This window comes from Corvus cornix, chromosome 19 (genome assembly GCF_000738735.6).
Source record: "Corvus cornix cornix isolate S_Up_H32 chromosome 19, ASM73873v5, whole genome shotgun sequence".
Classification (NCBI taxonomy): domain Eukaryota; kingdom Metazoa; phylum Chordata; class Aves; order Passeriformes; family Corvidae; genus Corvus; species Corvus cornix.
In genome coordinates, this window is record NC_046348.1 from 3,800,818 (window position 1) to 3,827,373 (window position 26,556).

A 26,556-nucleotide genomic window follows, 5' to 3' on the forward strand; every position below is an offset into this window, starting at 1 on the left:
TGCGGTGAAATTCCTGGCGGGGGGAGCAGGAGGTGGCGGCGCTGAGGGCTCGGAGCAGGAGGCGGAGGGCGGCTCGGAGCCACGGCCGCGCTGCCCTGCCCGGGACCCTGCGTGCTGTGGCGGCCGGCGCCGAGCCAGACCCCCGGCGGGCGCGGAGCGGACGGGCTGAGGGACGCTCGCCGCCGCCTCTTGCAGCGCCAGGAGCCGCGCCGTCCCCGCCGCCGCTGGGACTCCCTCCCCGGGCAGAGCGGGGGAGAATGACGGAGCTCCAGTCCGCCTTGCTACTGCGGAGACAACTAGCAGGTACCTGGGCTGGCGGCGGAGGAAGGAAGGGAGGGCGGCGGGTGATCCGCCGCGGGGGAGCAGCGGCCGGGCGGCCTCGGAGGGGCTGCGGCCCGCAGCGGGGGAAGGAAGGGGCGCCGGCTCGGGGAGGGGGCGGGCGGGAGTGTGTGTGTGTGTGTGAGGGGGAAGGGGAGATTACGGCCCCCCCTCGCCGTGCTGTGCCCAGCCGGGAGCCGAGGGAACTAGGCCGAGCGGGGGAGGGGGAGCCCGGCCGGCGATTGCTGCCAGGGGAGCCGGGGGAGGGGAGCGGGGCCGGCACGGCGGGGGAGCGTCCCCTCGGCTGCCCCCGTCCCGCCGGGGGAGCGCGGGGTGGCACCAGCCGCGCTCGTCGGCCCCCACCCCCACCACCCCCCCGGTGCCAAGCCTGGAGGACTCCTCGTCCCCTCCCCTTGCGGCCCCGTCTCCCTGGGGCGGGGGAGAACCGAGCCGGAGCTCGTCCCGCAGCGCGGGGGATGCGGGATGATGTTTGGGGGTGTTTGTGAGGCGCCGGAAAGAAGGGGAGGACGGAGGATTGTTCCCCCACCTCCCGACGAGGCACTCCGGGCCCAGGCTGACTCCCCGCACTCGCACCCTTTCCCGCGGGGACCTGCGGTGCCCTCGTCCCGCCTCCCCTCGCCGGCTCCCCCTCACCTCCCGTGCCCGGGAGGGGGAGGCCGCTGCCCCCTTTGTTGTCAGGAGAAGCGCCGGGGGCTCCGCAGGCACCGGCAGGGGGAGAGGACCGGGCAGCAGCGGGGGGCGGCGGGTGGGACCGCTGCGGGGGGATCCGCGGGGAGGGGCGGGGGGGTCCGCCGGGGGCGAGAGGGCGGGACGGGCGCGGGGGAGGAGGAGTTGGGGACCGGGCTGGGGGACGGACAGGGCCGGGGTGCTGGGCCCGAGCCGGCGGCGGAGGGGAGCGGGGTGGCAGCGGGGTGGCAGCCGGGCTCGGTGTCGCCGCGCCCCCTCCCTTTGTCCCCGGGCGGGCGGGCGGCCGAGCTGGCCCGGCCCGGCCCCGCCGAGGGGACCCGCATGCGCGGGGCCGCACAATGCGGCTCCATGTGTGCGCTGCCACACTTAAAGGGAAACGAGCCGGCAGCGCTCCCTTCCTCCCTCCCCCACTCGCACATGTTCGCCGCATCCTCTGCCTCTTGGGCCGGGATACGGCGGTCCACTCGAGGAAGCGCACGGGTCCGCCCGGTACCTTATGAGAATCGGGTCGCCTTTTTCGCCCCTTACGTAAAAACTGCTTCGTACCCAGATAAGGAAATGTGTGCTAGGTGTACCTAAACTCGGGCAATTACAGCGCTGGCTGGAGTTGTCCGACTAGCCATACAAAGGGACAGGGTCACTGAGTGGCACGGGAATTCCCGGAGGAAGATTTTGGCCCGAGACTTCAGTTAATGTCGTTGAAAGCCTAAAGGTGGAAAGCAGCATTGTTAGCAGTAAGGAGATGAGGTTGCATAACCGGGCATAGCAAGCTGGATGGTGTGTTTCTGCATCTCCAGCACTGTTTTCTGGGTTTGGCTGATGACCAGTTTGAGAAACTTCAATATCGTTAACTACTAGCAGAGAGTGTTTTACCCCTTTAAGGTGAAGCTCTTTAAAAACAAAACAAAAAACCTAGTACCGTGGCTAAAAATCTCATACTGTGGCCTTAGTCCTGAACATCAGCATGCACCTGTTAATGCCCTCCCTGGTAACTGCTGAAGTTATTAGTGACACTCAGTGAGGTGTCTGCACGTTCAGATAAGCTCATACCGCCTCAGTATGAGCTTAACTGCAGGAGCTGCAGACTGGATGTGACGTGAAGCTTCTCTCTCCTATATATGATCCCTTAAGGGAAACAATAGTGTAGGATAGTTGCTCTCTCCCTTGATAAAAACAAGCATTTGGTAATCCAGAATAGTTGTTCAGCTGTCTGAAATTTCTCTTTTAATCTACTAGTTGTGCTCTGCAAAAGAAAGTTGAAAGTTTAGCTGAAGTCTCTTTTGATAGTAAGTATTCAGCTTTTGTGGTGTATTTTTTCTTTTTTTTTTTTTTTTTTTTTTTTTTTTTTTTTTTTTGTCTTGTGAAGTCTTAAGATGTTGTGTAAGCACAGACTGGTTGGATATGTAAGTAGATTTGTAGACTTCTGTCTAGATCTAGGTGTTAACTTCTGTTTAACTTTCTTCTCACCCTTTTCTTAAGGTTTCTCATGTACTGGTAAAAACTGGTGAGCTTTTCCAGTTGCCCCTGTTACTGATTCAGCTGTACTGACTGCAGCCATTTGCTTGAACCATGCAGCTATTGTGAGGGGATGGTGTTTTAAGTAATATCAATACCTTTGGTATCCCTTTACATGTATTAAAAGAAATTGAAACGGTATTAAAAGTGACTTTGAGCATGCATGAAGTGTGGTGAGCATTGAAGAAGAGCCTTGAACTCTTCAAAAATCCTACGTGGAATAACTGACCTGAGAAAATTATCACATATGGAAGAAACTATTTTCTATGTGACATCTGAACTGAGCTGGCACTGGACTGACACTGGTTTTTCTGGTGTCAGGCTGCTTGAAGTCACAGTGCAGAGACTGAGCTTCATGATCTTCCTTCCCTACTGCTGACTTATCTTCTTCCAAGTCTCAGCTGCTCCAATGTGTCCCTTTGTTTATACCCATACTGGTTTTTTTCTACCTCAAACCAAGAGTCACCACTGGTATTTGCCCTGGTGGGACTGATACTCAGTCTCTCTGCTCCCATTGCCTATATCCAGTGTGGTGAATTATGGGGTTGTACCTGGTAGTTGGGTTTTGGAGGACAGTAAACAGTTGATATGAGTCATGTGATCTAAGCTAGTTTAAATTGCTTTAGATCATTCACTTGTGCTTCAGTAATGACAAGAGATCTGAAGTTGAAGCAAGACATCCAGAAATGGAGGGAGGTTGAAGCGAGAATCTGAGACCTGTATAATGGTGGAGCAGTTGAGGAATATAAAAAGTCTTTAATGGTAAGACCCTGGATATCTCTTTTTGATGCTGAGAAGAAAAAACAATGGCAGGAGGAGGGAGGAATGTTAAACAGTAGTTCTCAGAGTGGCTACCTGTTTGGTCCCCCATATGCTTTGGTTCTTAATTATGGGGAAAGAAGGTGTCTGACACAGAGCACTTTAATGAGCTGTTTTAATTCCTGAGTACTTTGTCAAAGTATAGGTCAGCCGATTAGGCTGCTGGTTGTCAGTGAGATGTAAAACAATGGGTCTTATCAAACAGAGCTAAACTTCAGAACACAACCTGAAGTAAGTTGCTCCAATAAGTGTATGAAGACAGGCTCCTATATTTTTTTTTTCCTAAAGCAAGCTGGCTTGTAACTTGAGCAGGGAGCTGGTACCACAGCACCATGTACAGCATGCTTGTGTGCTTCAGTGGCATGTTCTGGATGCTGATAGTGCTCTGAGAGAAGGGACATTCAATGACAGTCACAAAATACAACTTCAAGTTAGATGTGGGTTGTTTTTTTTTAATCTCCCAAATTCTGTGTGGCTTCACAGTGCCTTTGCTAATGAAATATTGAGCTGGATCCCCAGGGACTTAGTGTAGTAGCTGTTTTTATATTGACATGTGCTTGCCCCCGTTTAGGCACAAGAACAATTCAAGGTAGTAAGAACTTCAGGTAGTTTTTATGGGTTTTGTTTTGGTTTTTTTAAGTGATAAGGAAGTGATGGGTTTGGATCTCTTAATACCAAAGCCATTTAAAAAGGGTAGTCTAACTAGAGCTGGAGGATCAGCAGTATCTATGGATATCTGTAAAACTAAATGCTGTTCCATCTCAAATCAACTTAATTGTAAGTTGTAGCAGCTTCTGGAAATATCTTAAAATTCAAACATATTTGTTCTTATTTTTTTTTTTTCTTAAGGAGAGGGGCGCTTTGTGGGTTGGTAACAATGTGAAATAGAAGCCATGACCTGTCCATTTCTTCCAGGCAAGGTGCAGGAAAAACTAAAAGAAAAAAAAGTGCCTCTGAACTTAAAAAAAAAAAAAAGTCTTCAGCAAGTATGTAGATTGGTGTAGCACTGGGTTAGCAGAGTTCACCCCCCAGGGGAGCTGGTGGAGGATAAACTGTTCTTTTTACAGCCCCAAAACTTTATGTCCTTTAAAAGGAGATGGAGACAACAGGGTGTAAAACTTCTCTTCCAGTCTCCAGAGCTGTCAAGCCCAAAGGTTTTACAGACTGAAGTATTTCTCTGAATACTTTTATTTCATCTTTCTGCCAAATTCTTGCTGACACAGAGACTTTAGAGTAGGCAGACATGTCTAGTTCAACCAGCAAAATCACATAGGGAGGATGCAGTTAAATCAGTAGCGCACAGTGGAACTAGAAGTGCGAGTTCTCTTTAACATAAACATGGAGCATTGGAAATGGGAATAACCATGCCTTTGTTGGCTGATGTTGTGCTAGGTTGTAAATAATCTCCAATTTAGGATACAGAAAAAGTCACACTAATGCTTTTCTTAAACATGAGAAACATGGCATTATTTCAGTTTAAAGTGTATGCAGCTTCTATTTCAAAGCAGAAATGTCTAATTAAAAATTAACAAGTTGGAAAACTGTATTAAATACTTAATGTTACAGTAGAACAATTTTTACTTTCTTCTGTGGAAGAATCTTGCCATGTAATGTTGAGCTAGTTGAATTTTTGGCAATTAGATAGGACTTACTTTCTAAAAAATCTGTTTGAATAGTAAATGGAGACGGAATTGTGGAGTGAAGATAGCTTAATACATCAAAGCTGAGATGTGTATTTCTGGGGTGGCTGGTGTATAAGAAACCTTTGTTTACAGTTGAGCACTGGCTTACAATAAGTTTGTCTATAAGATATTTGAGTGGCACTGATGTAAAGTATTAATTTGGTACTAGACTGCGTGTTACCTCCATTGTGAAAGTCTGTTCATATGGACAGTAATATTCTGTATTATCCCCAACAATTAAGACTCCAAGGTTCTGCAGATGTCAAACTTAGCATTTGAAGTGCTCCTGAAATTAAAAGCAGCCTTGCATATTTTTTTTAGAAGATTCTTTCATGTTTTTAGATAACCATCAATTTTTTGGTCTGATGCTTTTTGGGGTACTTAGGTACAGCATGTGTGTAGCACTCGCCTTAATCCCCTGGCAGTGTAGGGCCCTGTTTCAGCAAATGAGATAATCCCGTTTCTTGTGAGGTTGTGCTGACAGAATTATCAAAGCTCTCTTGCTCAAGATGGCTTTATAGACAATATCATTGCTAAAACGCAGATCTTGCTCAGACTCCAGTCACTACAACAGCACAAGCAGCCTGAATTTCTGTTGCACTGTAAATAACATGATAAATATGACTAATGGCAAACTTTGCCTGCTACGTGTTAGTTTTCCAAATGCTTCTCTTGCAGAAATTATCTGAACTTTGCATCTTCAAAGAAAAGAATATTTATAACAGCAGCCACCAGCAAAATTTCAGGGGTGCTGGCAGTTTTGGAAAGTGAGGTTTAGCTAAACCTCAGAATGGAAGGGCTTGATGACTCAACCAGTTGCTTGAACAGGATGAAGCAATAAGCTGCTTCATAAACTTACTATAGCTGCCTCATCAAGGAGTCACTGCCTTGGCTCTGCCTAGGTCAGCTTACTAATCTTTCAGGGAAAGAACCAAACTTACCATGAACTGAGTTCTTTTCCTTCTCTGCTTGCCCCAAACAAGGCATTGTAAGTTACACCAAAGTAAGGGCATATCAGGATGTGGCAGTAGAGTGATTTATTCCTGTTTTGTTGGAGAATAGTGCAATGGGAGAATGTTGCTGGAGATCCTCTGAGAGGAGCACAATTAATACCATTTGAGAAAATACTTTCATCAGAAGAATTCCTGCTTTGTTGATAAGAGCTTCATTTGGAGATGTTAAATCATGCAAAACCAACTAAGATGTCTTGCCTTGTGTGATTGATACTGATTCCAATCCAGTATTGGGGTTATTTGCTCCAGAATTGCTAACTAAGGATTTGTTGATTTGCTGTATATGTGTTTTTTTTGTTTAAGATAAACTGATGTAGAGTGAATGGTCTTCAGGTGAAACCATGTGTAATTAGAACTGATTCTGCTTTGACTTTTCTTTATGCTATTGAGGTTTCTTTTAATGCAGGGCAGACTTGGAACAATACCTGCATATTCCACTAACATAGGATTACTTGGTCCCTTCTGTGGTTGGTACAAGTTGGTTTTTAGTTCCCTCAAAGCCCTATGTTAAACATTTTGGAAATAAATGACCTTTGTAGATGAAACCTGTTTGCCTTAAATAGGCATTCTGCTAAATTCTCTTCCTGTAGTGTGTTTAATCAACCTCTATTTTGATCTAAAATACACCAAACAGTTTGTTCCCAGCATAGAGATGGGGTTCTAATGAAGTGGAACTGAACTGAAAGATGGCTGCTGTTCTGAAATCAAGAACTAACCAAATACTAAAATGAGTGTGCAGACTTGGGTGCCTGGAAAAAGGAGAGCAGGTGGCTTCTGTGAGGAAGAGGACATGTGACTCCTGAAACTCTCCTGTCCACTTTTTGTTCCAGTGCATGGGAATGGAATCAGGGCAACATTTCACATGCAGGCCTTTGCTCTCACCAAGCTGTGCCTGCTCTGTGCTTCAGTTTTCAGTGGTGTGTGGATATCTGTCAGTGTCTGGTCTTGGTGAGATCTTTCACTTACGGCCTCTAGCAGGCTTGAGCTTTAGGCCACCATGCAAGTGTAAATGTTCATATTTACTTTTCTTTCCTACTCTCAAGTTCAAGGCGTGTCAGCTGGAGCAGAGATCAGATATCCAGACCTTGTAAGAACACTAAGTATAGCAATCTAATTGAAATAGGGTTCCATAAAAATTACTTTCCTGGACAGAAATGTTAGCAGGTTTTGCCCAGGTTTAGAATAATAGTAAAGACTTTTGGTAGAAATCCTCCGTCAAGGTTTTCACATACAGTCTTTGTGTGGATTGTTAAGGGAAACCTATTTCTGTGCTGTCATCACACACCTCATAGGTCGAGCTGGCTGGTTTTTTAGCTGGCTGGCATTTGGTGCTGATCCAGAAGATGGTGCTGTCAAGAGTCATTTAAAGGAATGTCTTAAAACAATTCTGAATAACAATGTGGCTCAAGTTAGGGTATGCAAACCTGTTATTCATATTATAAGCAGGAGAGAAAACAAGCTGAAAAATTGTCCTTGACTTGCACAAGAACTTACGCATATGACAAGGAAAGCTACTGATGAACTCCTCAGATGTTAACATCTCCGTGTGGCATAGGCATGCCATAAAGACTTTTCAGTGGATTTCTAATGGTGTTCTGTTCTTGTCTGTGAACCATATACATCCTAGAATCCTTGGCTCTGTGCAGCAGTGCTGTTTCATGACTAACGTCTATATGACTGCTCAGAAGATACTTGGATGGAATTTTTTTTCTTAGCTTTAGTCTGTTGGTAATTTGCAAATAACTTGCAAGAAGTTAATGAACTTCTCCTGTCCATGACAAACTCAGCTACCTTAATGGTGCCTAGAATGGCACAATTTGGTCTTCCCGAATTCCAGCAGTTGCATGCAGTAAGCATCTGAAACTCGTAGTCTCCTTTGTAGGTGAGAGAAATAAGTGTGTGTAGAGTGTGATTCATCTGACCTGTTTTCAACAACTGCTTTGGGATAATTATGGTGTCTCCGAAACTACTTAGCCTGATAAGATGTCTTGAATGCTGCTGAGGGTGACCATCTCAAGTACAGACAGATGCAGGTGGCCATTGAATGCTTGTCTAACTCTTAAGAGTGGAAACAGGCATCAAACATGGAGGACAAAGCGGAGGTGGCATTTCTGTTACACTCAGTGTGAGAGATGAATGTGGCCCTGTGCTGCAGTTGACTCGATGGGCAAAGCACTGAATATTCCCTGGTGACATAATTGCTTCCTTTTACATGTGGGTTTCAGAATCAGGGTTCTTCCAGTTCTTTTTACTGTCCTTGTTTTTCCCTTCCTCGTAACACTTCCTCTCAAAATTCAGAACTTACTGGGGATGATTTTGTTGTGGTCTTTTAGCCGACCTTATTCAACCTCCATTTTAACCTGGGTGGTATAACGGTGCTGGATTCTGGTCTGATGGGATACACAGCATGCTTCTAGCAGTCTAGTCAAAGAAGGCTCTTCAGGAAACATTTTATCTTGATTTCTACCAAAATCACGTGACTGATAGTGATTTGAACATATATTCTTGAACTTACTGCTGAGAACCTTAATTCTGGAAGCATAACTTTCAAAACTTCAGACAATACTATGACATTTAAAGGTTTTCATCAGATGAGTATGTTTTGTATTTCCAGTGATTTGGACAGGAAAGTAATTTGAACACCATGTTTGTTTTCAAAGAAAATATTTGTGGGCTTAGTAGGCACAATGTGGTCTACAGTAACTTAAGTTACTGAGTTTAGATATTTGCTTAATGGCAAATGCGTTGAGGGAGGGGGAAACAGACCTTCCTTCTGTAGTGTGGGATGTTGGGAAAGGACTGGTTTGAGTTTGTGTACACAGAAGGGTCCATGTATGAAGAGTGCTGCAGAAAGGAAATGCCTCAAAATAGGTTGTGACTGTTCTTGCCTGTCTTTAGGACTCTCAGGTGAAACGGTGCGCAGGAACAGACTGTGGGCTGGGTAAACTGGGTTGCTGGTAATCTGTGCTCTAGTTGAGACTGTCTAAGAGCTGGTTTTGAGACCCATGAGAGAGAAATCTAAAGGAGCATTGACAATGTCTACTGGTGCCCACCTCCATGGGTTTAAGGGATTACAGGGAACTCCTTAAGAACCAAGTCAGTACCAAAGATCTGCAAGCTCCTGGTTGGTGTGTTAAGACTCAGTTTTCCACTAAATAACTAACCTGAACTTCCAATTGTCTGTCTCCAGGTATGCTGAGATTCCTATGACTGTGGAGCTACAGAATATACAGAATCAAGAAACTCAATTTTTAGCTTAATTCTAGAATAAAGTGACACCTTACTCATAAAAGAGTTCCAATCTCTATTTACTCAAGTTTCTCTGGTACCTTAATCCTCATACCTGTAGTGTCAGTTCTAGGAACTTTGGGCTAGTGCTGCTCTCTACTTGTTTGCAAAGCTGAACTGTGGCCATGGCTAGGAATTTGACTGGGAATAAAACCAAAAATCAAACAAGAAACCTCCAGCCTTGTCCTCTGTCCTTTCAAAATCTGCTTCACTGTGCAAATCTATGGAAGACTTCACAGGTATAGCTGAGGAGATGGCAACTGAAGCAGTATGCGAAGGTGTGCAGCACTGCACTGAGATGCAACTTGCCTGTTAATGCTAGTTGTGCAAGCTTTCTTACATATTTTCTGAACTCAGAGAATTTGATTTGTAGAAGTCTGAAATGCTTCCATTATTAAGAGGGAGTGATTTGTGGAGCACTGGAAATTAGTTAGTTGCCAGGCTAAAGTCAAATCTAAAGCTGCTACTGAAATGGTTGGTAGAATCTCTGCTTAAGACAGGTTTGTCTTTACCACTTTAGTCTCCCTTCAAAATAATTTCAATGTCCTTCAGAGACTTAATCTGTTCTGTCTTAAATGTTGTCTATTTGTTACTCCCACAGTGGCTATCAGGAGCGTGTGCATATTTTGTGCTACGTTTTGTCTGAACTTCTTGGATGAGCTTGTGAGCAAGACAGAACATGATGAAAGCAGATAGTATGGAGAGCTTGGGAAATACATCTCCACATAGAGATCATGTTACTTTGTCATAATCTCAGCCTGAGTTCTCTAAAAGGCGAGATTCTACAGCAGGGTCTATGGGCAACCAAGTTTTGGAAATTGTAACTGGCCTTAGTGAAGTAATAGGACTATACAGAAGTCACAGGGTGGGGTACCAGAAAGAAGAGTCTAAAATGAGGATTTTTGGTGTGAACAGCTGTTAGAATCTCCTGAACTAGTTCTGAGCCTCACAAAAAGCAACGAAGACAACATGAGCTTATGGTGCAGCAGATATAAAGTGCTGATATGGCCTGCTTGCTCTGAGAGCTGTGTAAGCCAGCTAGATGGTTTATCCAGAAGCCTTAGCTGGGACTTGGGCTCCCTAGTCTCTGTTTTTGTGCTGTACTCTATCCACTGGCTGCACAAAACTCCAACACTGTGTAACTTACAAAAAAGGCTGCTGTTAAAAAATACTGGAGTTCATATTTTTGAAAGCTTTGTACTGTAATGGAGCTTTAAATACTCAGAGTTCATATGCAGTGGCTGGCTGAGCGAGACGTCAGGCTGAAAAGTTTGGATGCCGTAAATAGCTGTTCCATGGAACTATGGGGCTCATTCTGCTTAGTCATTTTTGTTGATGCTGTTTTGCTTTGGGATTGGTGAAGTCTCTTGGCTTATATAAAGGCAGTTTCAGTGAGTGTGGGAACATCGGTAGCTTGATGTAAACTAAACACTGAAACTGGAAGTGCAGCCTATGGTACTGTGTTGGCTCAAATTTAAGGCAGTGGTAATTTAGTTCTGTTTTAGTAAGAGCTAAAGGGACAGACAGTGGGGCAGATCATGTGAAAAGGGAGACATGGGGCTTTAAAGTCTGTTCTTGATTTAAACAACTCCACTGGATTATGGGCCTTTAGTCTTCCTCACCTCCCAAATCAGGTATTGGATTTAATCCCAGGTTCAGGACTGGGATTAAAGGAACTGAATGTCTAATTTATAAGCAGACACTGGATTCAGTTCCAAGTATGTTGCTGCCTGGCAGCTGTCCAGGTGTGTGCTGCTTTGGCTGTCAGCTGCTGCTTGGTTTGCAAAGGGCTCTGCCTGAAACTGCTTCTAGACTGAGTGTAAGAATGTTTCGGGGGTTTTTTTTCTTTTACTGGGTAGAAAAATGCCTATTATATTAAATAATCAGAAATGCAAAAAATGTTGTCAAAAATACTAAACCACAGATTTTAATATATAGTAGTTGCAAGTAAGTGGCATTTAGTTAGGCATGGACATGATGGAAATATATTAATGTACTCATTTATGTTTAAAAAGTACAGCATATCTTTAGCTGAACAAGAAATCTGAAAGTAAAGCTGTTGGAAAAATAATGTGGAAGGATCCAGTTCTTTGTAGGTGTCTGGCTCCTCTGCTTTTCCAGGACCTGTAGGGCAGTTCTTCATCAGGGCTTTGTAGAGGACCTGCACTAAGAGTTTGTTCCCCTCTCCCTACCTGGAGAAGGGAACTGAATCCTTTGCTTTATCCACATGTTTGTCTAGGGAAGCTCCTGTTCAGGCTGCAAGCAGTTCAGTGCTGTGGTTGGTGGGGACTGACAGGCGCAGGGAGCAGGTGTCCCCTGCTCTGGGTGCAGTGTCAGTGTCGCTCGGTCGCTGGGCAGTGACACCAGCCTGGCACCAGCCCTGTGCGACTGAGCCCTGTGTTCGTGTGTATTCCTTTTGTGCCCTGCCTGCATCGCTATTCCTCTGGGATTCTGGTGCATGGATTTCACTACTGTGTGAGGCTCAACTAGTGAAGAGAGAGGCAAGAGACAGGTGGTATTACCAGTTAACTTTTCTGATGCACAGCACTGACTATATCCAGGGAAAAAAACAAAGCCAAACAAACCTTGGGCCTCTGCGTTGTCAAGTTTTAATGAGTAGCAGCTATTGGCTATCCATGGTAAAGCAGCCAAGGATGATGCTTTTCATATCTCAGTGCAGAACTTTCCTGAGACTTCCTTTTTTGTCTGCCTACCAGCCATGTTGTTTAGTTTAGCATAAATAATCTGGATGGAAAAGCTCATTTTTAAGTTGTTGGTAATTCTGCATATCTCTTGTGGAGAAGGTGTATGAGCTTATGTTCACTGTTTTTCCTCAGAGTATTTCTGCAATCAGCAGCTGTTTCAGCTGTGCTTCAATATTGCTGTCATGGAAGGAAAATAACCTTTTCACAAGCAGACACTGATGCCACCTCTTGTAAAAGAAGTAGTGTGTGCATTGCGTTTATAGGCAACGTCCACTAAGCAAACTGTTTAAACTGAAAATTTTTGTTAATGATTTATCCCTTTCATACAGTTTACAGATGTTCTACTTTAAAGGAGTTGGCATCCAGGACTCTTACTCCTTCTCTCAAATTCTCTTGCAATATAGTGGTACATGGTCCTAGGTGTGAGTCGGAGTGTAAGCGCTGTCTTTCTTTGGGAATAAATACACGAAAAATGTTTTGAACTACTTGGGGATAAAGTTGTTTGATACTGAGAGAGATGTAGAAAGAAATTGAAACGGCACACATTAAGAAATAGAGAACAAAATGTGTATATTGGCTTCGGAAATAGTGTGGCATATTTAAATACAGAGAAACATTCTGAATTTTTTCAATCTTAAGTTCTGGCAGTCTTTAAAATCTTACCAGTGAGCAGTGATAACTTGCAAACAATAAAGAAGCTAAATGTGAGCAGTTTGAGTTACAGCAGTTCACACAAAATTCACACAAATCCTTTTTTCTCAGCGGAAATGCAGAAATGATGGGACTTGTGTTTCACAGGTTTAAATTTATGTTGGAAAGTCTTAGGTGAGATACTCAAACCTAGTGTTTGCATTCTGACTTCTGTAGTTACTATGGTGGATATTCTGTATTACAGTACCGATAATATCCGAAAGGGTGGTGTAAGTGTCCTGAGCAGAGATGGCTTTTTTCATAAGCAATAGGCAATTTTTAAAATGAAATCCTGTGTGAAAAAGCAGGTTATATTCAACGACTGATGTGGTGGAACCTTTAATAGACCATGCTGAAGAAATGTTTGTATTAAGGAGGTAAGGGACTGGTGAAGCGCTCTGTTAATGTGAGATGCTCACCAAGCTATCTGTCCTTTCAGCTAAAATTAAATAGTTACTCTGGCTTGTGCAACTGTTTCCACAAAGTTTCATAGATGCCAGAGTCTGAAAACTGATTTGCTTGGAGGAGGCATGGCCGTGCTGTTGCTTTTGGGTTTGAAGTTGGCATCTTGGTTAGAGAGCCTGTGACATTGCCTTTTTTTTTCCAGGCGTTGTCTGGAAAAAAAGTGGTTGGGCTCAATACCCAAATCTTTGTCCTGCACCTTTGGGACTGGGTCGCTGACCTCAGCTCCTGATTACACCCCTCTGAGTAGCTCCTAGGAAAACCCCTTCCAATATATGTTCCTTGGGATTTTAGAATTGGGTCATCTTTGTGGATAAGTTTGACTAAATTAGCAATGACCAAAACTGATATTCCTGCCATCTCCCTCTTCAGGACCTTGATCTTTCTTGTGAACTGAGGGCTTTGTTTTCCCCATGTGGAGTTGGACTCCTCTGTGTAGGGTTTGAATTGATTCTTCTTGCCTTTTTCAACCACACTTTAAATAGTTCAGAACTTAACTAGCCACCAGTGATTGCAAGCTTATGGGCAAATCAGTTTGAACTTACTGGCAGCTTTTTCTCCAGAAAGATACAAGGTTCTCACTTGAAGTTCCACTGCATGTACCTGAGGGCATTATAAGGCCCTCTGAACTTAAGTCTGTGTAATGCTGAGAAAACAACACAAAGTACAGCTTTTGGGTTTAAAAAATGGGAATATATAGACAAACTGTGCTGTGGAACAGAACAATGAGAGCTGCATGGTGTCTGACAGGTTGTAAAATAAATAGGGGTTTTTTTTCCCCCAATAACTACCATTCTTAATTTAATCTGGAAATTACTGACCAATTGAAAGAATAACTTTTTCCCCCCCCTTCTCATATTCTAAGTACCCAAGATCTATCAGGATTTTGTCTGTACTGTTGGAAATGCTGGATGAAGAATTTGAATTTGGCATAAATATGGCATTTAATGTAATTTCTGACCTTAAGCTGTCAGTTAACAGATGTTCTTACCTTCCTACTCTCACCACTGGATTTGAGTGTTTAATTCCAAATCTTACAGGTCTTTTTCCTGGAGCAGGCTGAAAACAGAAGTTCAGTGGAGTCTAGACCTAGCTGTGACTTGTGTGTAGCTATTTCCAGAGAAGCCTCTATCTGGCAGTAACTGTATGAAGTAGCCTATACACTTAGAATGCTGTATTGCTTATCACTGAAGGAAAAAACTGTGAAGTAAAAGGAAGAAATAAAAACACACAACCCCATACCGGAACAGCATAGCAGCTTATCTTCTATGTTTTCTTCTACTAGTTCAAAGTATAGTAAATTATTATCTCCATAATTTACTGGCACAGGTCTCAAATGCTTTCAGATTGTGGGGAAAAAAAAAAATCATTTAAATGAAGTAGAATGTTACTTTAAAATAAAAACATTGTGTGACTTTGGTCTGCTGTTAACATTTTCTAGAGTTAAAGGCAGACTCTAATTTAAAATGACTCATTGGGGTTCTTGGAAAGCTTTTTTATTATTAGAAAGCCTGTTTCCTGACTTGAACACTCATTGGTATCTAGTTTAGGAGACCATGTCCCATAGTTGTGTGCTGTTCTGGCCCTTCTGGTCATGGTGTACTCAGAGAGTTTTAGGGTCAGACATGGTCTCAGCACTGGCAGAAGTGTTTGCAGTGGGGGAGCTGAGGGTACTCACCCAGGCCATAAGTCCATAAGCAAGCACTAAATGTCACGGGGTTTTTTGGTCATGTATGGACACATGAGCAAAACCAGCAAGTGTGTATTATAAACACTTAAAGTTACTCTTAATTTTTTTTTCCCTTCACAGAGCTCAACAAAAATCCAGTGGAAGGCTTTTCAGCGGGCTTAATAGATGACAATGATCTTTATCGATGGGAAGTCCTTATTATTGGTCCTCCAGATACACTATAGTAAGTACTGATACTTATACAGAAACTTAAGTGAACTCGGATTTACTAGTTCTAGTTTGCTCCTAGTGAACAGAAGCTAACCAAAACCTTTGTGCTAAATTAGGTAGTGCTCTTCTGTTGCTAGCAGAATATGTGTAAATAGCTGGATTTGCTATGTAGAAGTTCTAAACTGCTTTGCTCCCCTGGGAAAAGGCAACACTGATCTCTTTGTACTTGTATGGAAAAGAAAGAGAATAGGTACACTTAGAGGCTGCTTCTGTTTTCTTTCACATGTAAGTAAGGTAGATAAAATCCACTATTTGCTGTTGCTGCTGGGAGGCTGTAGTTTAGCTGATAGTGCTGTGTTAAACCATTACAACTTCATGTTTGTGATGGTAGGAAAATACTCAACTCAAGTGGGATGTAGGGATGTAGTTGGAGGAAGCCGAAGCAGTCCATAGAACTAGCTTCAAATCCTGTCAGTTTGAGATGGGGGAACTTCCAAGTGTCACCTGGAGTACTTTGGGGTGATCATCTACTCCAGTTTCTGGGAAAAGGTTCTATGCTCAGGAGAGGTCAGTTTGAAGTGTACTCCTGAAGATGAACTCTGTTATCTTCTTTAAGATGTTGCAGTAGTAAATTACTGATACAAAAAGCCTGGTGACATTTACTTGAGGTCAGTTTTGGTTGCAGCATGAAGTTGTGTATGTCTGTCGGCAGACTTTGAATAAGTACTTAAACCCAGCAATCAAATTGCTTAGCTTTTCCTCAAGCTCACTGCACTGTGGTTCTCATGTTTTGCATGAGATGTTTCCTCCAGCTTCTCTTGACCTTTTCTGAACAGTCTTGTTGGTTCTGTTATATTCTCATGGCTATTTTATAAATACTGTCAGTAAAGAAATGCTGCCTCTAATTGTTCATCATCTTAGGTGTTAAAAGTTGCAGTAGTGGTTTTTTTGCTCCACTTTTATAGGGTCCTGTACCAGTTTGGCCAAATTTAGAAATATATCCTCTGAGAGAAGGCAGGTTATAACCACCCCTCCCCCCCAGGTTCGGGGAAAAAAACTTTTTCCTCGAAGGAAAGTGAAAGAGATAAAAACTATTTATTTAACAAACACATGGGAAAAGGATAATACTGCTAAATAATAAAACTTCTCACTGTGGAGAAAAACCTGGGAAAGTGTTAGAGTCCTCCCTTTGGTCTTCCTCCTCCTTGGAGCTGGGACTTGGCCCAGGGCCAGGCCCTCTGTGCTCAGTGGAAAGTCCTCCCGATGTGTTCTTATATTGAAGCAGTCCAGCAGAAAAAGGGAAAAAAATCTGAAATTCCAGAGAAAAAAAACAAAAGTTCAACTCTCCATCTCTCTCTGGAGAAAAAGAAGCTGAAAAACTGGCCGAAAGCTGGCTGGAAAACAAAACTGCTTCCTCTCACTCCTGCCGCTGCTGTTAGAAGCCAGAGGAGTCTGTGTCTCTGTGTCCTCGAAACATGAAAACAAAGCTGCAAAACTGCTTTGAAGAAGTTTTGCTCAGTTTCTCCTTCCCCCCTCTCAGGCTCAGTTTAAAGGCATAGAAAGGCATATATATGGGCAGTGATATGGGATGCAACATAAAGTCACCTCAAGACAGGTCCCAAGCTTGAGGACCTTTGAGGCTTTTTAGATAAGAAACTCTCTTCTATTCCAGTCCCCAGTTGCTGTTTTTTTCAGGGTAGTATTACACTGAATCCTTCTTCCCTGGGCTGTTTGATAAGGATGGTCTTGCATAATAGTTTAAGTTAGCCAACTGTCAAGCTTCAGTCTCATTCCTGGTCCCACTTCATTTATTCTGAGTTTACTTGAAAATACTTTAGACATAGTGCATTAGTCTACTGAGAGAAACCCTTTTATCAAGAATATTGCTAAAAATGGCATTGATCTCCCTTAATTGACAGTTGTATTTCATTAACTGATTTCTAATGTATATCCAGTTTAAAAGTTTTATTTATATGCAGTTGATATGGGGCAACCAGGGATGCCCTGCAGTCTAGTAGCTTTAGGATCTGCTTCTTTAAAAAGGGAAAGAAGGACTTTCTCAGTTACAAAGAAAGGGTTTGACCAGTTTGGGGCTCTCAACAAATCAACAAATGCAGTCTACCTCTCCTTTGTTGACATTATGGGTGTTAAAATTCTGGACTTCTTACCTTTCCTGGGATGAAGGATTCTTTGGAAACTGCCTGCCTTTTCTAAAACTTGTGAAAAATGAGTGCCGTGGGTTCAGATCCCCTCAGCTGCTTCAAAGGGCCAAGTTACTTAAATGCAGTGCTTTTTGAGGTTGGTTTTTTGTTTGTTTGTTTGGGGGGGTTTTTTGAGACAGTTGCTGTAACTGCACACCTTTGGTTAGTGGTGGTAAAACATGTTATTTTCTCAGTAGGCGGTGCACTTCAGAGATTCCTACTCCTTTACAAATACAGGAAAAATATTGCACTGAGCAGTTTTCTACAGCAATTCTTTTGTCCGAGTGGCTGCTGAGGAGTAGCTTGCCACACTGTGCAACTCCTGCCATCTTCTTTGGAGGTTTATGTTCCTCTTTTTGTTCTGCCTTTGCAATTCCAAATTTTGTTACAACCTTCAGTTAGAGGAAATGACAGTAGCAGGACAAATGTTGTATTATTGACATTAGCAAAGTATTCCATCTGTAAACCTTTCCATCTAATACAGGCCTTCACATTTTTCAAAAGGGACTATTCCTGGCTTATAACTCCACATAAAACCTGGATGTCTCTTGTTTATTGTTGTTTTCCAGTTGAGTGGGTAACTAATGTAGAACACCTCACTGTCATGCCTGAGTCCCTTTAACTTAGTGTTGAAAAGGTAGCATTGGAAGTCTTTTTACATTTAATGCTGTAGACACAGGCAGAGCTTTCTGCAGTTTTTCCCTGGGGCTCACTGCTGCAGACTGAGACCACAAAATTAGGACTGAGGTCTCTAACAGAGGAAAATGGGTGTCTTCTGGGCTGGACATGAGAAAGGCAGTTATTGGCAGTACCTTTTTTTTTCCTGTTAATAAATTTACTGGGAGGGAAAAAATGTAAGTTGTGATTCCAGATGGGAAATTCCTTGGCAGTTTTTTGATGATTTTTTTTTTTCCCTGTGGTTTTTCCCCTCTGGAATATCATCCTAGTTCTAAAAAAAATCATGTTGGAGAACTGGCAGTATCTTGTGAAAGGATCTTCTCAATGTAGAAATGCTTTACATTGCATATGGAAGTGTTGGTACTGTTAATTACCAACATGATGTTGTGTGAGGTGTAAACTTAGAGGTTTTGATACATCAATAAGTTCTGATCTTCAGCTTAAGCTTACAAGAAACTCTACTAAGATATTTTTGATTCCCCAGTGAAGGTGGTGTTTTCAAGGCTCATCTTACTTTTCCAAAAGACTACCCACTGAGGCCGCCAAAAATGAAATTCATCACAGAAATCTGGCATCCGAATGGTAAGAAATGTCAAAGTTTCAATTTCTTTTTGCAGTTCAGAACTAAAATGCAGGGAAGACAAATAGATACATTTCTGTTTGTGTTAGAAATATGAAACCCTGCTTTTACTTTGCCATCCTCACTTAATAGAGAACTAATAACAATGGCAGAGTTTTTAATAGTGCTGCTCTGAGGGCATAAAATACTCTTATTTTCAGAAGCTAGTCAGAGTAGGTTCTTGCATTCTTGGTAATTGTTAAAGGATTTTTTCTTCATTTGTTTTCCTAAGTGCAGAATTCTAGTCTGAGGAGAAACTTGAGTTCTATAGCTGCCTTTTGTTATACCTTCAAATATTTCGTCTTGCTGTTACTGACTTGGCAGTTCAGTATAGAAGGCCCAAGGTTGTCCTCATCTAGTGAAGCATGAAAAGAAATCTTTCAGTTCCTCCCAAGGAGACTTCTCCTAATGTCTCATTTACTTATAGGCTGTTGGAGATTAGATGGGAAGGTAAAATAAAATGGAAGATGGTTTTACTGGGAAAGAGAAATGCTCTTCAGCTTCAGAAACTGTAGATGTTGAAAGGTGGGAGGAGACAGTGCTCCCATCAAAAGGACAGGGAATATTTTAATGCTGTGTCAGTTTCAGCTCTGGAAATATCAGAGTACTTGTCAGGCTCTTTCTAATTCCAGCAGTTTAAATTATATTTCAGTATGTTCCAGTAATATCCAGCTGCTGCTGTTGCTGTGGAAAAAACTCACTCTCTAGTTTGCTGAACTTAACAGAAAAAGCTGTAGTGGAAGCCTGTCTAAATAAATAGTCTTGAGAGTTGCAGCATGATGCTAGACTGAGTCCTTCCTCCCCATGTACCCTCTCTGTCAGGAGTTCAGGCACATTCAGACTTCCACCAAGCCCTGTTTATTACAGTTTAAGTTCTGCAATAGTTAATTACTTTCCTTCTTTATAAAGTGTTTTCACTAACGTGTTTCAGACTAGCTGGAATGAAGATGAACAGTTCCATGACTGTCCTGAAGAAATGCCAGCATGTTGTTCATTACTGAAATATGCCTTGTTCTATTTTGTAGTTGACAAGAACGGCGATGTCTGCATTTCAATTCTTCATGAGCCTGGAGAAGACAAATATGGCTATGAAAAACCTGAGGAACGCTGGCTTCCCATTCACACAGTGGAAACTATAATGATTAGTGTTATTTCTATGCTGGCAGATCCCAATGGTGATTCTCCCGCTAATGTTGATGCAGCGGTAAGACTTTCCTTGGTCTGCCAATTGTCTTCAATGTAGAAACCTTGCCATGGAGTTCTGTTTCTAGTTTAGCAGACAGTAACTTTGGGAAGAACCTTTTCTATCACAGGCTAAGGCTACCTTTTTATTGGGAAAAGCAGTGATGATGTCAGACAGAACTACTAATTACCCTTGGGAACTTTTTTCACCTCTCTAGAACAGTCTTCTTGTCCCATGGATTAGAGCAGTAGGTTTGACTGTGTAGGTCTGTGCTCTGAGACGGTGCTCAAAGCCTTCACTGGGCATCTGGCCTTCAACTCAGCAGGAAGGGTTGTCCCAGACTAGTCTGAGTGGCTGAGGAGTGAGGAAGAATGGTCTGATTTATAGTCAAAGACCAGGGTGAATCTGCAGGCATAAGTGAGATGCAAGCGTTTGCAGCACAGTGTTCTGGAGCATGGCCTGTGCTGTGTGCATGTGTGAACGCAGCTTTCAGCTCTCTTGAAGAGCTGTGTTTAGAGCAGACTAACAGTTAAGCTGAGAACTGTTTGTGGTGGGGAGAGGAAAGAAGTCTCAGTTCTGGAAGGGCGTAGGGGAACAGACTCCAGGCCCCACTCATCTGACGTACACTAACGTGCTGTTGAATTGCACACGGACATTGTTGTCCTCTCACAGAAGACATGTTCTAGCTCTTTTAACTGTGGGAGTGAGGCAAAAGGAGATGGGAATTGTGAGATGCAGAGTTTTGTAAAGGAATGTTAACCTGCTCTGTTAGCCGAGGTATGCCTTCCCAAAGCGGGTGAAGTTTAGTAGTTTCCTGGAGCCTTTGATTTACTATGTTGTGAGTATTTTCAAAGGCGGTTGAGTTCTGCTGAAAAATCATCATGGGAACAGACTCATGTGGAACAAATTTAATGGAAAAAAGACAGAAAACAAGTAAAGTTGTAGTGAACAATTTCCTCATTCAACCTTTTTAAGTGTTGGACCTCCCCTTTTTTGTGTCATTTTACTGGTGGAAACAGACACCCAGGAAACATGGACATTTCCTGCTGGCAAACCTGAGAGCACCGAGAGGAGCAAGTAATTAATGAAATGCTAAAAGTGCAATTAGAATTCCTCAGTTCACAAACTCATGTATGTTGAATGTAGTTGGCCTAACCCTGGAGAAAGCACATGCTTTTAGCTGTGCTTGTCACCTTCCTGACATCAGACTTTTTGTATTTTGCCCCACTCTGACACCTACTTCAGGAGTGGGGTTTTTATTTTTTTCCTTAGGAAAGTTAGACACAAAATGAATTTGCCTTAGGGTAAAGGTCAAAAATGAAAACAGCTTTTTCTAGCCCAGCATGAAAGAACAAGAAAATCCAAATTTGCCTGTGAAGATAGTAGTGAGTCATCACTTTGGATGCTAGAGACTATATTTCTGACTGTGGCATGACATGTTTCAAGGAACTTTTAAAGTGCTGCTTGAGCAGTTGGCTTCTCCTGTTGGATCAGAGACCTCTTCATATTAGCAAAAACATACTGATCAGGGTAATGAAGAATCAGCAGCTCCTGTGTTTACTACAGCAATAAAATTTGGCAGTAACTATAAGATACTTTGTCTGCTGTCATTAATTTCTGCTTTTAAGTGAGTCTAGTGAATAAGGTGTTACAGGCAGTTCACAGAATTACAGGAGCAGGGGATAGCTTTCTGGAAAAATGAACTATGCGTGTTGGAGTACTGTCTCTTGGAGTGGGAGAAAAATGAGGATCAGGAACCTGAACATACATTTTGAAAAAGCAAATAGAACAGTTCATGACCTAAAATTACATATTTGGAGATTCAGCTGTCAAATAGGAAACTTTGCTTGCTACTGAAATCTGAACAATTCATAGAACTGCAAATATAAAGAGTAGAAACCAAAACTAAGACTCTGAAGCTCCGAGGGCACAAATTCAATGCTTTTCTTGGCCTTAAGCCATCTTGTGTAAGCTGTCCTGTGTCCCAATCCAAGGAACCAAATGTTTGCTGCATGAATTGCTGAAAAAGAACAAATTAATTAGTAGCCTTATTTGTGCTTTCATAGGAGACTTAAGACATGCTGGGCTCTCCAGTGTGCTGATTGTTGAAGTGATCTTGGAGGTGATGAATGTTAGGGTATGCCATTTTTCACTCAAGTGTACTACAACCTTCACTCCAAGTGGGGGTGAAAAGGTGTTGTATGCTAGATTGCATTAGGTAAAACAATGTGGGGGTTTTTAACCCCTTCCCTCACCTCTGCAGTAAGAATATATTGCTTATATCAGAAACTAAGAACTTTAGAACTTCATGAAATGAGGGGTTCTTTGTATTTTCCCCACTACTTCTGACTGGAAGGTAGTACCCAGCATGTCAGTTAACACGATGCTCCTGTGCTTTCTTCTGAGCTCATTGTGAGCATGGCACAAAACAACCTGGCTGCACTTTTTCATGTAGGTTTTTGTGATACCTTGATGTGTGCATCTCTGGGTTCAGACTACCCTCTTACCTATCTTCCTGCTTATCTTTTTCTTTGCTCTTCATCTCTGCAGTTCTGAAATCAGATCCCTGTCACAGACACCAGCCCTGTAGATGAGCTGAGTATTCTCCTAAGGTCTTTCTCACAGAGCCAATATATCTTATAGCCATATCTAACTAGGAAGTGTTTGCTTTTGAAGGACACTGCTGTCCCTCTTCTGGATACTGTGACTTCTGTAGTTCTGTCCTGGAGTGTCCTGGCTAGATTGAAGGGAACTAAAACTGTCCTAAAAAAAAAAAAAAATAGAGTAACTACTGGCTCCACAGTACCTGTGTACCTTTTTCACCGCTGCAGTTAAAGACATTAACACATAACAGCTTGTGGTCTACAGGTTGAGTTTGCTGCTACTTTGCAGGCTGAAGCAAATAGATTTTAGCACAGTGTGAAATACTGGTAAGCCACCAGGCTAGTCTTGGAGTATGCCTAAAATCCAGGGGGAAAATTACATCCTCACTGTCTTGTGAGCAGCGGGCACAGAAACCCAGAGCAAACTTTCAAAAGTCCTGAATATCTCAGATTTTCAGTGAGTATCTCAATGATTGTAAGCAAATATAGGTGTTGACTAGATGGCTAATGTCTGACAACAAAAACACCAAGAGTCTTCCTAGAGCTTGTACACTGTTGCAGGACTGACATCTGAAAGCTGTCTATTCAATTACAGAAAGAATGGAGAGAAGACAGAAATGGAGAATTTAAAAGAAAAGTTGCCCGCTGTGTAAGAAAAAGCCAAGAAACTGCTTTTGAGTGACACTTATTCAGCAGCTAGTAGCTTCACTTTTTTCAGGGTAAGTATCCTTCTCAAGACAAGTCAGTTACCTGAGCTGAGGATTTCCTGCTTAAGTGTTGCTGAACTATTTTTTTTTTGCGCCCCTCAAAAGCAAAAGAAACACGCAAACCTTTCTTCTCAGCTGCATGATCTCAGTGGAGCTCTTTGGCTGTATATAGTACTAAAGACTAAAATAATTTAAATGCACTAGACAGCCCGTTCTGCCAAAATTGGGGAACTTCTCTTGTATTCTTGCATTTTATGCTGTTCAGAAGTTGAAATTCTCTTTATCAGAATTCATCCTGCTTTATTAATGGCACTTAAAGGTTACTTGGAGCTCTGATAGAAGGGGGTGATAATTCTTTGAGATTCATTATTTTGAAGAACACTTGCTAGAATCTTAAAAGCATCTTAAAAGTCTTGTTATCTCAGGAGTTGCAGATTATCTTGCGGATGTCGGTGGCATGTTGCACTTAGGTATTAAATGAGACTTCAGTGAGGTTGTCAGGAACCACTGAGAAGGGTTTGCTTCAGGTATCTATGGGAGTTTTCATAGAAAGTCTCCTGGCACAGCAGAAAGCATCAAGTTAAGATATTACCCGTCAATAATATCAAGAAAGGTGGTGTTCTCTTCAGCAGCCCAAAAAACATTTTTAGTGAGGAAGGCTTGGGAATAACGTCATAAAAACAGCTGTGTTCTGCTTGGAAACTGAACTGTGGCATATCTGAGAGCTTGGACAAGTTTTGACCTGAGAGTAGCTGACGTGATATTTGCGTTTTATGCCACCTTGTTAAAGAGCTTCTGACTCAAGATACTTAACTCTAATTTACACAATCCCATCTCAGTTTTAATGGGACCTTTTTTTTTTTTTAATAGCCTCTCATAGAAAGCTCTGTATTAAAGCAGGGCTCTTAAATCCCTGGCCTTTGGTCACTTTATCTTGGGTATGCCAAGGGAAAACTTCGTCCATGAGCTAATAATTTCCTGCTCTTGCTTTTCAAAGCAAAACAGAGCTTCATGTTGAAGCTGCCTTTTCTTAATAGTTGGTTTGGCAAATAAACTGCTCTGATCCATTTGGCTAGAAAACTCCAAATCCATATTTACTGGTTATCTACAGCATACATAATTCACAGGGACAGAAATATGGCACTGTATGTAGTTCAGAGGGGTTGTGCTGACTGAACCAGAGCAGCATACTACATTCTTCTGCTAGGTAGTTTTTTTTCATCACAGTTGTACAGGAGAGAGTTCCTTTCTTACCCTTTTGTTAGCACTGGGGGGGTTGGGGGAAGGCTCCATCTGTGACAAATTCGTTCTGCAGTCTCTCTTTGCAGAAATGCTTTGATTGAAAGGAACTTTTTCCAGTACAGATTAAGCATGAAAAATGCTTAATATTGATCAAAAGACTAAGCAAAGGAACAGAAGGTCTTGTACAACTGCCTATAACTGGAGTGCAAGAATTGTTAATGCAGCTGACTCTTTTTTTCCTGTCTTGGAGAAAGGGAGTAACTGTGAGTAACACTCCAGAATATCCTTAACTAACCTCAGCTCTGTTGCCATGTTGAACTTAGCTATAGTGAAACAATGCTCTTGACAAATATTTTAAGTAATTGGCTGTGTTGCTTTTTTGGAAGGCGAAAGCTTTTCTAAGTCCTGGTGACTCCTCCCAAGTGAGCGATGGGCAGGGAATTGGATGAGAAGGGGCCACAGCTGGTTTCAAACCAGCCCAGTGTGATTGGGGGCTGTGGTGTCAGTGCTTGCTGAGCACTGCTGTGCCATTTGTACCTACCATTCACAGTAAGTAATGCACAGACTTTTCAGTGATAAATCTGCAGTGTTCAGCCCTATGTGTGAATAATCAAAGCTTTACACACTATGCACTCCACAAGCAACATGAGTAATAGGAGCCGGAAAGTCTGATAATTGAGCTTGGATACACATGCGGTGTGCTGAACTAACTCCAGTCTTTCTCAGGTGATGAGTTTGGATTTATCCATCTTCTGTCCAGAGGTATGTAAAGTTCTTGAACAAGTAATAGTTATTTCTTAAGCTTGAAAAAGTAATTAACATATTGAAAATAATTGAGGGTGAGGAGGGGTTTTATTTTAATACCTGTGATTTCTTTGCAGGTCTCCAATTGAGAAACATGGCACTGTTTTTTTTCCTGCACTCTACCCACCTATTGCTGGACTTCTGTTGTTACAAGTTGGCAAACACTGGCTGGAACTGGGCTGCAATAAAACATGCCAGTTATCAATGCTGACAAGAGCCTAACAAGTGCCAACACAAGATGATTACGCATTTTGAAATCTAATGAACTGCTTTAACCTTCAGGAAGAATTGTAAAGATGTGTACATAGCACAACATGATCCGGATAATATATATACTGTTCATGTACATCCACAAATACACATTGTACCAAATAATGCTGTCTGTAGTTAGGGATAGAATTGTGTAAATTCTAAAGATTTTAGCAGGTTTTTTCTCTCCCTATTCATTGTTTCCTGAGTTAAAAAAAAACAACAACAACTTGTGAAGCATGTCAAAACCAATTAGGATACTAAGTTGGTTTTTTGGTTTTGGTTTTTTTTCCTCCCAGTTTAATTTTCCTTTGACCCACTGAGGCTTAATTAAAATTTCTTGCTTATTAAAGTTTAGTATCTCTTTTTTTGGTTTTTGGAAATGTGCTCCCTTTTATTTCCCCCATCAAAACTTAAAATTTTCCTAATTAAACCCTGAAAGGATTTGCTATCAATTACTTGTGTCTTCTTTTATGATGACCTTTGTAGTCTCAAAGGTGCTTTTTTTTCCCTCCCACCCCTTTGTTAAACCCAATTACTCATCCTTCTTGAATTGGGTATAGCAATAAAACTGGCCATGGAGCACCCCTGAGCAGCCTGATGGATTTTTAACTTCCAAGGACTTGAGTGCTTTCACTTGGAAGTTTGGTTGACTTAAGTTAGTCCAAGATAGGAATGAGCTGCTTCTTATGGGTGAAATTTTTGGTTTGCCTTTTTCATTGCCTGTTTGTGGGGTGGGGTGTGTGTGGGGGAGGCTTGTTTTTTCTCAAGGTTGAGTTCAAGCATGCACATCTGTAGGCTTTCAAATGACTAACTTCTGGGTTTGGTATCAAAAATAGTTTCTCTCCTTTACTCTCTTCTGTGGCCCTTCATCTGCTTTGCCTTCTACTTCAGAGTTTTCCTCACCTAATGTACAAAGAAAATTGCGATGTATATTTTCATGTAATTTGATTTTTGGAATTCTGTCACCTTCTGTAGTGAGTTCTTCCAAAATATAATTTTTTCCAATAATAATGTGTCAAACTGGGTGTCTTGAGTATCACAATAGGAAGGGTACCTATAGTTGGAGCACAACTTTACCTGAACATCATCAACTATACAACACCAGCAAACACTTGAGGAATTGGACATGCTTTGCTTCATCTTGAATAATGAAAGAGCAAACACAAC

At 42.3% G+C, this 26,556-nt stretch overlaps 1 protein-coding gene across 3 annotated transcripts; it reads left to right on the forward strand.

Annotated features, from left to right (window-relative positions):
• On the forward strand, positions 1-26,397 carry UBE2G1 (ubiquitin conjugating enzyme E2 G1). Of its 3 annotated transcripts, XR_005603398.1 has the most exons (7): positions 1-303; positions 15,011-15,113; positions 18,464-18,561; positions 19,624-19,802; positions 22,980-23,103; positions 25,060-25,095; positions 25,215-26,397. XR_005603398.1 is itself a non-coding variant. In XM_039562920.1 (6 exons), exons 1-5 carry the CDS (start codon positions 258-260, stop codon positions 23,064-23,066), a joined length of 513 nt encoding a protein of 170 aa, XP_039418854.1. In that variant the 5' UTR covers positions 1-257; the 3' UTR covers positions 23,067-23,103; positions 25,215-26,397. The 3 variants fall into 3 exon arrangements, 2 of the variants coding, with proteins under 2 accessions (XP_039418854.1, XP_039418855.1); XM_039562920.1 differs by lacking the exon at positions 25,060-25,095; XM_039562921.1 differs by lacking the exons at positions 1-303; positions 25,060-25,095 and having other exon boundaries at positions 15,027-15,113; positions 18,469-18,561.
• Positions 26,398-26,556: the final 159 nt, after the last annotated feature.

Bases quoted from the DNA above. Each gene is read 5' to 3' on its own strand.
- UBE2G1 (XM_039562920.1), top strand. From the start codon at position 258: ATGACGGAGCTCCAGTCCGCCTTGCTACTGCGGAGACAACTAGCAG. The intron at 304-15,010 runs GTACCTGGGCTG...TTCCCTTCACAG, and splicing joins ACTGCGGAGACAACTAGCAG to AGCTCAACAAAAATCCAGTG. The intron at 18,562-19,623 runs GTAAGAAATGTC...TCTATTTTGTAG, and splicing joins AGAAATCTGGCATCCGAATG to TTGACAAGAACGGCGATGTC.